Source organism: Gambusia affinis, linkage group LG14 (assembly GCF_019740435.1).
Source record: "Gambusia affinis linkage group LG14, SWU_Gaff_1.0, whole genome shotgun sequence".
Lineage (NCBI taxonomy): Eukaryota > Metazoa > Chordata > Actinopteri > Cyprinodontiformes > Poeciliidae > Gambusia > Gambusia affinis.
Window position 1 is genome coordinate 4,004,236 of NC_057881.1, and position 13,134 is coordinate 4,017,369.

Consider the following 13,134-nt stretch of genomic DNA (forward strand, 5'->3'; position numbering starts at 1 on the left):
GAATTTTCTTATTTTCCCATTCAAATGCTTGGAAGCGATGCCGGTGAGGCAGCAGCGAGCTCTGCCTCACCTTGGATTGCGCAACCCCTGGCTCTGCGCTGGCTGCTAAGCGGAGAGAGCATGTTGCTGTACGGCGTCAATAAAATGGTTTAAACAAATTTTATATGTGAACTTATTTCCAATAATTTAGCTTATGTATATAATGTACAGTGCTTTTTGTCACCAACTGTGTTTGTGTAACGTGTTTCGTGTAATGAGCGATTATAAACGGCAGAGAACAGGTTCGAGGTGAGGCAGGCAGTTCTCTTGCCTCATGGCAGGGGGCGCTCAAGATCCCAGACGTTCGTCTTGTTCACTCCTCAACTGCCGAGTAAGTGACAGCGAGCTAGGCTAAACGATTCGGGAAGCAAGTCAAGTGCAGCGATAGATTATAATAGAGATAGTGATTTTTTTCCTCTCGCTTATCCCGACTTTCGACATGGATGACTACATTACAACACTAAAAAAGTTTTCTCAAGTGGACTTTCAATCGAAGCAGGAGATAATAACCAAAGGAAGACCAACGCCGGAGCTGAAAGGTTTGTTTCAGACTACGGGACAGAAGGTTAACCGCTCTTTTCAAACCGAGTGGTATTCACGAAAAGACTGGCTTTGTGGATGTCCTGCTCGAAACCGAGCAGGACATCTGACATCTTACAAATCTGATTCTGATGATGTCAGTGCCTCACCAGCTATGAACCTCACCGCACGTCACTGGTGCACTTGCTCTTATGGTTAACATACAATGCATAATTTGACTAATAGAAAGCTGTAATATATCATAGTGATATCAAGCATCACTATAACAGTACAAATGGTTAAACCCTGGTTAATCAAAATACGACTGGAATAACTCAAACAGCTAAGCTGTTGCAAACTAAGAAAATGTCAAAAGGTGGAACAACAGCAAGACACAATGGAGTAAGTCAAACAGGAAACCAAATATCCTAACAACTAAATAGAACACAGTAAGTCTGGTATATCCCTTGGTTTTGATGCCAGGACTGTGTATAGGTTTGGTACAACAGCCAGAAACACACAAATTTTGGATTCCTCTTTTCTGTTTTAGTATTTACAAATAAGGCGTAGGATTGCATGTATACCCAGGTGAGCATTCTCTGCTAGTTCAATACTTCAAAAAGAAAAAGTTCAAACAGTGTTTACATCTAAGTCAAAAACTAAAGTTTATATCTCGAAAGTATAAAAGAAGAAAATATAATTTTAAATGATTTTTACTAAGGCCTCATGCAAATTAAAAGGTAATCCTGAACCTGGTGTAGTATTTATCATAGTACAATATGTGGACGTTGTGTTGAATGTGTTGTGTTTATTAGATTCCTAGAAATTAATTGATTGGTTTTGACAGGCAGGCACTGCAATTCTTTAATGTACAACAACTTTTTAAAGTAAGACATGTAAGAAGAGCATCAACATTATGGATAATCAATGTTGAAGTCACCTGTCAGTAGTTTTATAGTTACTGATGATCTTTGCTCTTCTATTCATCAACCAAACATCAAATATACAAAAACAAAAGGTAACACATCAAAAGTTAGGAAGTACAAACAAAACATTTTTTCTCATATTATCTGAAAAAAAATTTTTTCTAACTGAGGTTCACAGTTCGGAGGTTAATAAACTGTTTGTTTCATAAGAAAAGCTTTTGTTCATATTGATGTTATCATTTATCAGAATTTGTCAAATGACAGAAACAAGAAGAAAAACTGAAAGTTCAAATGAATGCACTCAAATCAACATGGCTGGCAAAGCCAAATATTTTCATAGAATATTGGCACATTTAGGAGAAAAAACATTGTAGTTGAATACACCTTATGTAAAACTTTGAGAGATTTAACAACTTTAAAAACAGTGACTGATATTACTGTGAATTTAAGTTTGTCTTATTTTTTTTTTTTTTATTTGAATATATAATCAGAAACATGACGTCTAAGACGTTGTCAAATTTCCAGATGTCATTTATTGGTAAGTAACAAATTCAACAGTGTATTTCTTCCAAACTTTCTAGGTTTATAAGACAATGTTCACATGTTTCCCACACAAATCTAGTCAGGAAGGTCACTATAATCATATTCTATCCTGTAGTGCAAATTAATATGCTATTTATCCAAATAGCGAATTATCTGCTTTACTGACAGAATCTTATTCCAAATGATGTAGTTATGAATATAAATTTAATGATGACGAATACAACAATTAATTTGCCTCTGTTTACCACTCTAAGTTATTTTAGAGATAAAATTCAAACAACTGATGTACATTTCCTTTTCAATAACTTTACAATTAAACAGTCATTTTGAGAAGTCAACCTGGTGCAAAACTATTTATATTCTTACTTAAAGTTACTTATTTGATTTTTTTGTCAACATGTTTGCTACTCATATATGCCTTATTGTGAGGCTATTACCTCAACTAGCTTTGCAACATGTTAATACAGAAGCAATATACTAAGTACTCTACACAGTGAACAGTGTCCAGGGCCTAATTTAGTGATTTGTGCAGACATTGTTAACTGCCCTTTACATGTTTGTTTTGTTTGTTGTATTATTCCTGGGATCATGTTTCATGCGCAGGCATGGCGGGGTTGACTTGTTTGACTGGAGCCATTGTGTCATTGTTGACAGCTGTCGCAATGATGCGGCAGTTTTGCATGTCACTCCAGTCTATTGTGATTCTCATCACAAATTATTTTCCAATGTTTTTTTGCCCCAACTTATGCGGCAACCTATCTAGGGTTTTGCTGCAGCTATAGATAATAAAAGCAAAATGCAAACAAGTAGTTGTACTTTGTTTGCATTCATTAGTCTTAGCAATACTCTATTCTGTATTTAGAGGACCTCTGTGATGTCTCAAAATAATGTACACAGAATTTGGGATTTGTCTTTTAGGAGAGTTTGTAAGAGTAAAGGTATTAAACATCTATTAAGCAACAAAACATTACCAGGATAGTTTATAAACAATATTTAAAATGAATTTGAGTGACCTAAAAGTCTCACTAGTAAGTTAACTTATGAAACAGAGTTTACACAAATTAGTTTGTATTAGTAAGAATGTTTAAATCAGCAGGTCAGACCTCAAAGGAAAGAGAATATCAGTATCAGCTAGTAGGTGTTTGATGCATCCACTAGATAGTTGTGACCTTAACTCAAAATCCAATAAATTCATCTTTTAAAATGAAAATAGTCCCTGCTATTTTTTTCTAAATACTAAATATCTCAAAAATCTCTACTGTTTCAATTCAGAGAAGGTGATCTTTTTGATTGGATGTGTGAGGGAAACATCCTCGCCTTTCCACTCCTCCTTCCTTTTAGCAGGTAAAGTGCAGAAATCTTCACCTAAAAGCCACTAACTGCTGCCTTCCTTATGAGGGAGACACCTCTGCCACGGGCTACAGGGCAGCGCCAGCAGCAGGAAGAGGATTCCACCCACAATGAGAACAGCGCCTGCACAGCCGATACACGACACGGACCAGGAGAGCTCATGGTGGAGAGGAACCGTGTGGTCACTGGCCAAGAAAGATAGGACAGACTGGTGGAAAGCCAAGAGAGACATGAGCACCAGAAAACCTGAAGGAGGCAAAGAGCAGAACAAAATACGAGGAAAAAACTGTGTTTTCTAAAAAGTAAAATTTAGCCTAATAATTCATATAAACTTGACCAGTCTGTGGCTACCATTACTGACCTGACAGTATAAAACATATGGATGCTGGCTTCAGGAAGAAGAGAATCTCCTTACTGAGAGCCATGGTGATGCAGATGGCCCCCATCACCATCAGGAAAAGGCTGAAAAGGGCCAACATTGCTGCAGCCATATTCAAATCTGATCACAGGAAGAGGAATACATCATTAAAGCGTAACAAATCAGCTATCCCTACTATATTTATCAAAATTACTACATGAAGGCCAACAGAGTGAAAGGGATGAGGCACCAATGTGATTTATATGGACGTCTGTCTTTTTTTATTCAGTCTATGGCACTGTGTAATCTTAATACATTATGAAACTGCCGGAGAAAATGAGAGGTTAGACAGCAGCGCAGAGACACTCAAACAGTGTGGGTGGAATACATATTAAGCACTCAGAGTGCAGACAATAGCTAACCTGAAAGAGTGAGGCGAAGAGATGAAGGAAGGCACATAGAAAACAGAGCGATAAAGAGGGGAACAGAGATGATGGAAAAGAAGACAATAGTAGCAAAGGAGGAGTGCCAAAGCTAAAAGAGGCAGGTATTTAGAGACATTTGGAAAAAAAACAATGAAAAAAAAGGATGTGGGTAGATGAGGTGGGACATTATGTGACTCACTCTTGTGTGTTGTCTTCTGAAACATGACAGTATTTTCCCCCGTTGTGAAAAATTTGAAGTAGGTGCAGTTGGATTCTGCAGCAGAAAAAAAGGAAGAACAACTTACTCTAACTGACATGAACACAAACTCTGCCAGGTAACATGCATTGACAGCAAGCAATCTTGATCAACATCTTATTGAAATTCAAGGAGCCACATCTCACATCTTCTCTCACATCCCACCCCTGTACAATTGGATTTTAATTGTTCTCCATCAACCATAATCAGCCATGAGCGTCAATGACGAGCTCAAGGTGACAACCTAAAGCTTCCTGTACAATTTGTATTCTGCTGTTCAGATTATGTGTTACAGCAATTAATGTTTGGCAGTCAAATTGATTCTGACACCTCTATCTGGTCCCTTGCACATTTGCAAACACGACTAAGCAAACACACACACACATCACTCTTAATTAGTCTGATGAAAGCCTCATCCTCAAAGTGTTCTGCTGTGTGTTTTCCATATCTCATCAGTCATCAGAGTTCCAGTGTCTGCTCCACGGTTAGGAAAATGCAAATCCCGACATCAAATAAGATGAAGCTACAACTTGCACTAAAGATGATGATTACAACTTTTACCTATGGTCATACTTACTATGCTTTTGGATCAACAATAATTTGAAAATCAGTTTTCTACCAAAATGTGACAATTGTAGAGTTAGTTTGCTTCATTAAAAAGTAGAAAAAAGATACTTTTCATGACATATTTTATTGACTGATGTAATATTATAAAAATAATATATATAATATCCTACTTTATTACCTGGAGGTGGAAAAATGGCCCAAATAACAGAAAGAAAAGGTTTGAAAAATCGCTGTCTATGTGCAAATATTCTATATAATGCGTTCCACTTTGTGAATTGAGTTACTGAAATGAATTACCTTTTGAATGATATTCAATGGATTTTTCTGATGTTTCCAACAAATGTTTGTGTTTAGTGTTTAGTGCATCCCTAATAATCTTTTAGGTGAAATATAAAACCCAGAAACATATAAAACAAAAATCTTTAAAATGATTTGAGTTAGAGTAACTACCTACTGAAAAGGTAAGACAATGTAAAAAGCTGTGAAATAGTAGAATGAGTTAACACTAATTTATTTGAGAGAAATTAAAAAATAATTCTGTGCGATTGCATAACTAAATTGTGATTTTAACAAATATTATATAAAAACATTGAAGAAAAAAAGAGAAATATTATATAAACTTTACAGAAATCAGCATGTCCATTTTATCAGGGTTAATGAAACCATAAATTTACAAAATGTTCTATTTTCTGACTTGGAATATTACCTTTGTCTAATGTTTCCAACAAATTTATGTTCTCCCCTTAAACATATATTTTTTATGGGCCAAAGAAGTTAACAAGTTCTGAATTGTTGACTGTAAAGAGAACCAAGTCAGAAGCTCAAGTATTTTTATACCTGTTATGAAAAAAGAGAGGATCATTTCACCCTGACATGGTTACAGTGACTCATCCAGTTAGTCAGCCAAACTATTCAGACAAATCGCTGTCACACTAAGAGCCGGACTTGATTTGTCTAGGCCTGAAAGTCAGGTGAACCTCTCAGACAAGCTTACTCACGCCCTCAAACAGAGCTGTCCATTGGGCTTCACAGTCAGCCAGTTGGCCTGTCAGTCATATGCCTGAACCTCACTTCCTCAAACATAACATGTAGCCATCAAAACTATCCCCAAGTCAGATATCTTTAAGTCACCTCCAGGCAGCTCTGCAGGTCCACAGCTCTCACGTTCTGGGTCGATATCAGACACCCACAGGGTCTTAGTGCAGCCCTTCCACAGACCATAGTGAGCTGTCAGGCATGTCTGTAAAATAAAAACCAGACAACACAAGATATAAAAACAGGGTTTAGTTTCTGTTTTGAAAAAAAAAATTTGATTTCAGTTTGTTTTTTTCTTCTTTCTGATGCTGATCTCCTATTACATGCTTTATATGTTACTTTAAAATCAAATGTCATGGAAGGGCCGTTTGATGTTTTACCTGATTGTTATAAAAATTCTTTGGGGGCGCCAGTTCCACCCAGAACTCTGTCCCAACTCCAAGGACTGTCAGGACGACACCAACTATAGCCACAAAAAATGCCAGCTTGATCTTATGAAAAAAACACAATAAATAAAAATGTATGTATTAATAAATGGCTCGAAATTTTTTCTCCTTTTTTTTTACCTCTCTTGTAGAAATCTTTCAAGTATTAGGCTATCTCAGTTTCAATATGTTCATGAGGTGGTGCACCTAAAAATGCCACCACATTATTTTGGTTGTTTAATAATTTTGAAATATCTTCATGTATAATTTCTTCTTTTTTTTTTCTTTCAAAAATGAACGAATTATATTTTGTTTGACGTTTAGCATGTTAATCTGCCTGCATTTATAGTGCTTTCCTTATCGGTAGGGATGGGAGCAGCAGTGGCGAAGCGGAACCTTTGTTTGCTAAGTTAAACCCTGTATTTGTTTTGTAAGTCTTGTAATTTTATTTTTGATTGATATTCAGTTAAAATCAGTGTACATTTTGATGATTATGCCAGTTAATATAGAGCTACATGCAGTAAAGCTTTAAAACAGTTGATTTATCCTGTTTGACACACTATGCCATGGTTGTCTTCATCTAAGTGAAGGATGAAAATGTGAAAAGTGTAATGTTTGAAGTTAATTATTACCTGTGAGAAAAGTAAACCAGGTTTATAAGACAATGGTTATGTAAAACATTAGTACTGTACACTGACAAAGGTTTGTTAAACAAGTAAAGAAAAAACGCAATCTAGATGCTAAAGGCAGTGCTTCAGTCATCATTGCTGACTTCTATTTTATTATCCTTCAGATTGTGCTCATCACTGTTATAGCAGTCCTAACACTTGGGACTTGTAACAATGACAGTCACTTCAGTATAATTTTATATTTAACTTGACAACCATTAAATAGTTTTAACTGACTCATTACCTAGAAAGTCCTAACCCAAGCTACAATTGAAATTTCCCAACCATGTGAGCTACCTGTTTTGCATTACTTTAAGCATTGCACTATCTTCAAATTGATTGAATCTGAGTATTTAATAATGCTTGACAAATACGATTTTGGTGTATGTATATATATATACTCAGTCAAGACTATACATAGTCTTCAGTTGTTGAATAAGACTCCTACACATATCACAACACAGCATCAGCTTGGTGCTTACTGTAGCCAAATCATGGCTCCTTTTCTAGTGCCTGAGCGATTCAGCTCCCTGACAATCATTGATATTCCTGATTGTGATTCATAGTATGCAAATTGAAAAACCAAAATGGCCAGGCTGCCTCCTTTGAATGCAAAAATTTGGTTGAAAACCTAAAAGGGTTGGTCAGCTGGACTAAACAAATCTGACTTTCTATGTCATTCTGAAGACTGGATTTGATGATAGCCTTCATTCTCATTTCTTTAAGCCTTGTGGCAGTCTTGATATGAGCTGCAATTAATTTAAGTGCGGAACATAATCAGTATTAAAGTATTTTTTTGTTTTGCTTGACATGCTTGTCAGTCAATCTATTCTATGATTGAAAGTCTACACAAAATGAAAAACAATAGCTTAATTTGACAAAAATTAAAAGAAAATTTACTAACAGATCTAAGAAAGATAACTTTGCTAACATAGCATACATATTAGAGTTTTCTGTTGTAAATAATTTAGTTTTTAGGCCTGGTTACTTTGGTCATCCACTTGTTAACGTATTCTGGGTGAACAGAAGTTTTCATATTTTGCTATGGCCAAGAAAAAACCTGAGGTGAAGTTGTAGACATAAGCAGACAAAATCAAATCTTTGAAAGATCTTGATAAAATGTACAGTGATGTTACAGTGTTTATCCACAAGAACACTAGTGGTTAACATAGATGGGGAAAAAAACTATTCAAACTTATTACTGAGACACTGCAAAGAATCAACTAATAACACACAAACGATAGTGGTACATATCAGTCAGTGGCCTTATATGGTACTACAAGCACTACCATTGCAGTTTAAAGCTGGCATTTCAAACAACATTATTGTTTTAATTTATTATTGTTTTAATTTAAGAAAATTTCAAACTACTGTAGAAATACATGAACACTATCCAAAGCCTCTCACCTTTCCCTCCTGGGCTTCACTCATGGCATGTCCAGCTGACGTTGTCCTGCGTCTCTTGTTCCCACCAAAGGTGCCGCGTCCACCCATTAAACTGGTCAGACCCCCTGCACCTTGTGCTGGTCCTCCTGGTGCAGCCATTCCACCTGCTCCTGCTGTCCCCGGGACCACGGTGCGGCCCTCTTCGTCAGTCAGAAAAAAAGTTGACCACATCTTGTTTAAAACAGAACGCAGCCCCAGCTATAAATCTCAGTCCGTTGGGTGGATTGATTTGTAGTTTTTGAGGGATAAAATAGAAATGGATTGTTGAGTCTCAATTTGTGATTGTCCAGGAAATGAAAAAAATGGAGGTAAAAATCCCTCTCTACAGGCGGATCTGACACATAACATTGAGTCTTAGAATACAAAAGATTCAGAAAAGATGAGCTTGAGGTATTTCATAATAAAAAATAACATGGAAAAATAGACTACAAAAGAGTTTTTAGGAGTGTTTCTGGTACTTGAATACCGGTGGTGCAGAAGGTAGAAAGGCTACTGGAAATGGGATTGGAAAAAGAGTGAGGGAAAAAGTAGAAATAGAGTTAAAGATTATGATAAAATAGAAATAGAAACATCAGTATTAACAATGTTAGTTCATTCTTAACTCTTGTTTCACTGCCCCCCAAGACAAATATTGTTAACAAGTACATTACAATGAGACGGACAAAAGAAATAAAACATTGCTTGTAAATGTACGAAGTACACAACAAAATGTTAAATATTTCAAATGCATCAAGTTAAAGTTAAAAATAGTTTTATGGGTGTGCAGTTTGTATTATACAAATTTTATTGTAATTTTGGTTGCAAATTACTCTAAATTTAGTTTGATTCAATGTGCTAGGAGGTTAATTTAAAACGGCAGATATAAACAATCTTAAAAAAAGCTTCTTAGCTTATAACCTTCAATATATATTCTGAGACCATTTGTAAAATATAAATCATTGTCTAGTCAAAGGCTTTTACATTGTTTTTCTGAAACTTTCTGAGTAACTGCTGCATGGATACGCTGAATCTGGAACACTTCTTGCTGGTTCTGTAAATGAAGCAGCTGTGCTGCTGCATTCCAAACGGAAGTAGTGACAACAGACTTGACATGCAATCCTTTTTGTTCTTTGGGAAACCGAAACACATCCCCCAGGGAGACCACAATTCTTTACTGACACAGGAGCATCTGTCTTGTTAACAAGATAAAGAGCTGTACAGCATATGTTTTCAGAGGTGCTCTGAAAGGTCCATTTAAGTGTGACAATTCCAAAGTCAACACATTATTTTAACTGCAAATTTTTCACAATGTGTAACATTCCTGAAGAATTTGACAAACAATCCAGTCTGTTGTTCTTATTAGGTGTGTCCTGTAACTTGCAAAAATAATCATCACAAAAGTAATAATCACACTGCTGTGTCAAACATTTTTCACATCACAACCTCATATTTCAGGGTTTTATTTAGTTTGTTTATGTGAAAGATAGACTCAATAGCAAAGGATTGTAAAATGAAACTAAAACTATTTGTGATTTGCAATAATATAATAAAAACTACAGAAGTTGTTTTCTTGGTTCTACGTCTGATAAATGCTATCTTACGCTGACCAAAATTCACAGCTGTGCCACTTCTCATTTTTGATTTGAACATAGTTCTGTAAAATGAGATTGAAACCAACCTTGCATGTTTATGCACAGTTGTATTAAATGGTCTTCATGGTGTTTGTTCACCAAAAAAAACCTCAAAGAGCAGCTTTATTTATATTGAGTCTAAATGACACTGTGATTACAAATTAGGTTACTTCTAAAGACAAAGATTACAGTAAAAACATCAATATATGTGGTTGCACCAGGACAAGATATGAAAAGTTGAAAGGGCTTGAAAAGTTCTACACAATACTGTATCTGTCTTGTACTACAACAGTGTTGTTTCACTTTTGTTTACAGCTTCTCAATGTTTAGCATCACACCAACATTAGCAAAGTGAAACATGAGACTGGCTTCATTACACTATGGTACAATAATTTAAAAAAGTAAAAACTATTTTCATACCACTGTTAAGAAACAAAGTCTTACTCCAGGTTATTTCACCTTAGGGTGAAGTGTTGCCAGGCACAATAGTTAATATGTAAGGAAGAATATCTAGAAAGGAGTTCCACCAAACTACTGAACTGCAACCAAAACAACTGTGTGAAAATCTAAAAAAAATATATATTTTTTTTGTTTTACCTCAACAATACTTTAAATGTGAAGCCTAAAGACAAACATAAGAGCAAATTATGGTACCAAGATAGAAAAGTATTTGAAACTCTTCAATAAATCAATCTATGTCTATCTTTAAAACATTTTCCTGGGTATTTGAGTTCAAATCAACCTGGTAATTTTTTCCCAAATGTAAAACAAAAATGAGTGGTTCCATTTTTGCAATAGTTATTTACCATTGCATACTTTCTTAATTAGTGCTAAAAATGCACCTAGCATTCCTTTGTCATAATGACAGTGTTAAATACGCATCCCCTGGGTTTACGAATGCACAGCAGTAATCATCAACAACACCAAAAAGTATTCACACGTTTCATTGCAGCTTATTATAGACTGATGCAGGAGGTTTAGAGCATTAGAGAGTGTTGAAAAGATTATTTATACCGGGTAAGCATGATATGTAAGGATAAAATATTCTCTCCATTCTTCTTAAAGCTGGTGATCGTGCTCCTTATAAGGCATCCAGTAGAACAAATTGGAAAACCATGAAAAAATTCTGTAGGTTCAAACAACCTTAAAAAACTGCATTAACAAATCCATCTGAAGGTCCCAAAAACATAAAACGCTCCGTGGGGTTTTTGAATCACATCTCATGGACTACAAAGTCCGTGAACACTATTTGCAGGCAGCATTTGAAAATGATGATCAGCGGCTTTTTTCGCTCCAAGCCCTGCCCTCCACATAACACATTTGAGAAGCTAAAAAAAACACCACCATGCCAAAGTTAGACCCATTACTTTTATTTTGTCACACTTTAACACTTGCTGCAAGCGTACCTCACAATATTCGCCGTCACTTCACAAATATTACAACAATGACATTAACGAGGTAGCTGACCTGTTTGCTGACCTGCTTTTTGTGTGTGTGGTTCTGCTCGGAGTGACGGAGGGTGAGGAGAGGGAGTGACAGAGGGTGGGAAAGGGGTGGAGGTCAAAGTAACTTGGTGTTACATCTGAAGCAGGATAGGTTGGCGGGCTGGAGGGGTTGAAAAATAATACAAGTTAAATGCCACAGTGTGCGTATACACACTGAAAAAAGCACGCTCTGGCAGTTTCCATGTTGCATCAGTGTATTTTCTGGTAAACATTTGCATATAGAGTTTCAAAAAGAAAATATATGTTTGTTTGTTGGTATTTGTTTGTGGAAGTGTAAGCACATTGATCTCTTTTAGCTAAAAGACTCAGTTTCCCCAAACTAAATGCCTAAAATGTGTTTGTGTGTGTGAGGTACACAGCCACTCTGAAGCTTTTGTAAGTCAATCCGTTTGTTTATTCTCAGTACAACAGTTGTGCAGAATAATTTTTCCATTTTAAATACACTTGAAATTGAATCAGATTGCACCCACTCAAATCCCGTCTCTGTAACTGTGTGTACATGCATGCATGTGACTCCTCCATAGCTATTTTTGCCCCCCACCTGTTAATGACTATAAAGCCGAGCTGAGGGAAAAAGGCCTGTAGCAGGGGGGTTGTGTCAGCTCAACCCTGGCTGATGGCCTCAGGTCTGCAGCTCCCACTACCGTCCTGGTGATTGAAGAGGCAATAGTAGAGTCAACACCTCGAAGACAAGTATCACAGCCGGTGGGATGTTGGTGGGCTCACATGGTCCGGTGTCGGGGTGAAGAGATCAGTTTCACCAGACAGTGAAAACCTGATACTCCTCTGCCTGCTGACACAGGCACAAGCACTCTGTCAAGTTTGCTACAAGGGGCACCAAGATGTGTAAATGCTGATCTGTAAAGTATACACTTGTAGAATGATCAGATTTGAGATTGCTTTATCAAATCAAATCAAATCAAATTTTATTTATATAGCACATTTCAGCAGCAAGGCATTTCAAAGTGCTTTACATCAAATCAAACACAGAAACACAATGCAACATAGAATCAATAATCAAAACACAATAAGTCAAGTTCCATCAATATATTTGTAATTGATTACGTTTTAAATACCGGATTTCTGTTCATAGCCAGGTATGAATCTTTTCTAAATTGTTTTTCCCAGTATGAAATTTAAGACACAATTATATAAACTCATTATTTCAACACCACATTTCTCTTGCAATGGAAAAATGAAGAATGTTTACTATTGTGGCTTACTTGGACCTTCTTCAAAAGAAAGATGTAATCCTACTGAAATTCTATAATTTTTCAAATCAAACACTTTCAAGCATATTCTTTTTAACATTTTCCTAAACCATGACTGGTTACTGCAAACTAGCATGCTGACAGTTCTTGAACACAATTGTCAGCAAAAAAGCATTCTGTCATTGCCATTTTGTATTGCATAAGAGAATAACTAAAAACCCCAAATTTTGCCTATAACTGCTGTTAACTGA

General features: G+C 36.1%; 1 protein-coding gene across 5 annotated transcripts; it reads right to left on the minus strand.

Annotated features, from left to right (window-relative positions):
- Positions 1 to 420: 420 nt before the first annotated feature.
- Positions 421 to 11,706, minus strand: LOC122843770 (voltage-dependent calcium channel gamma-6 subunit-like). Of its 5 annotated transcripts, none has more exons than XM_044138807.1 (7): positions 11,647 to 11,706; positions 8,519 to 9,046; positions 6,399 to 6,509; positions 6,115 to 6,223; positions 4,360 to 4,434; positions 3,739 to 3,876; positions 421 to 3,623 (listed from the first exon to the last, which is right to left on the minus strand). In XM_044138807.1, the coding sequence occupies exons 2-7, from the start codon at positions 8,726 to 8,728 to the stop codon at positions 3,403 to 3,405; spliced, it is 864 nt and encodes a 287-aa protein (XP_043994742.1). In that variant the 5' UTR covers positions 8,729 to 9,046; positions 11,647 to 11,706; the 3' UTR covers positions 421 to 3,402. The 5 variants fall into 5 exon arrangements, with proteins under 5 accessions (XP_043994742.1, XP_043994738.1, XP_043994739.1 ...); XM_044138803.1 differs by having other exon boundaries at positions 8,519 to 9,049; positions 11,647 to 11,704; XM_044138804.1 differs by having other exon boundaries at positions 8,519 to 9,049; positions 11,635 to 11,693.
- Positions 11,707 to 13,134: the final 1,428 nt, after the last annotated feature.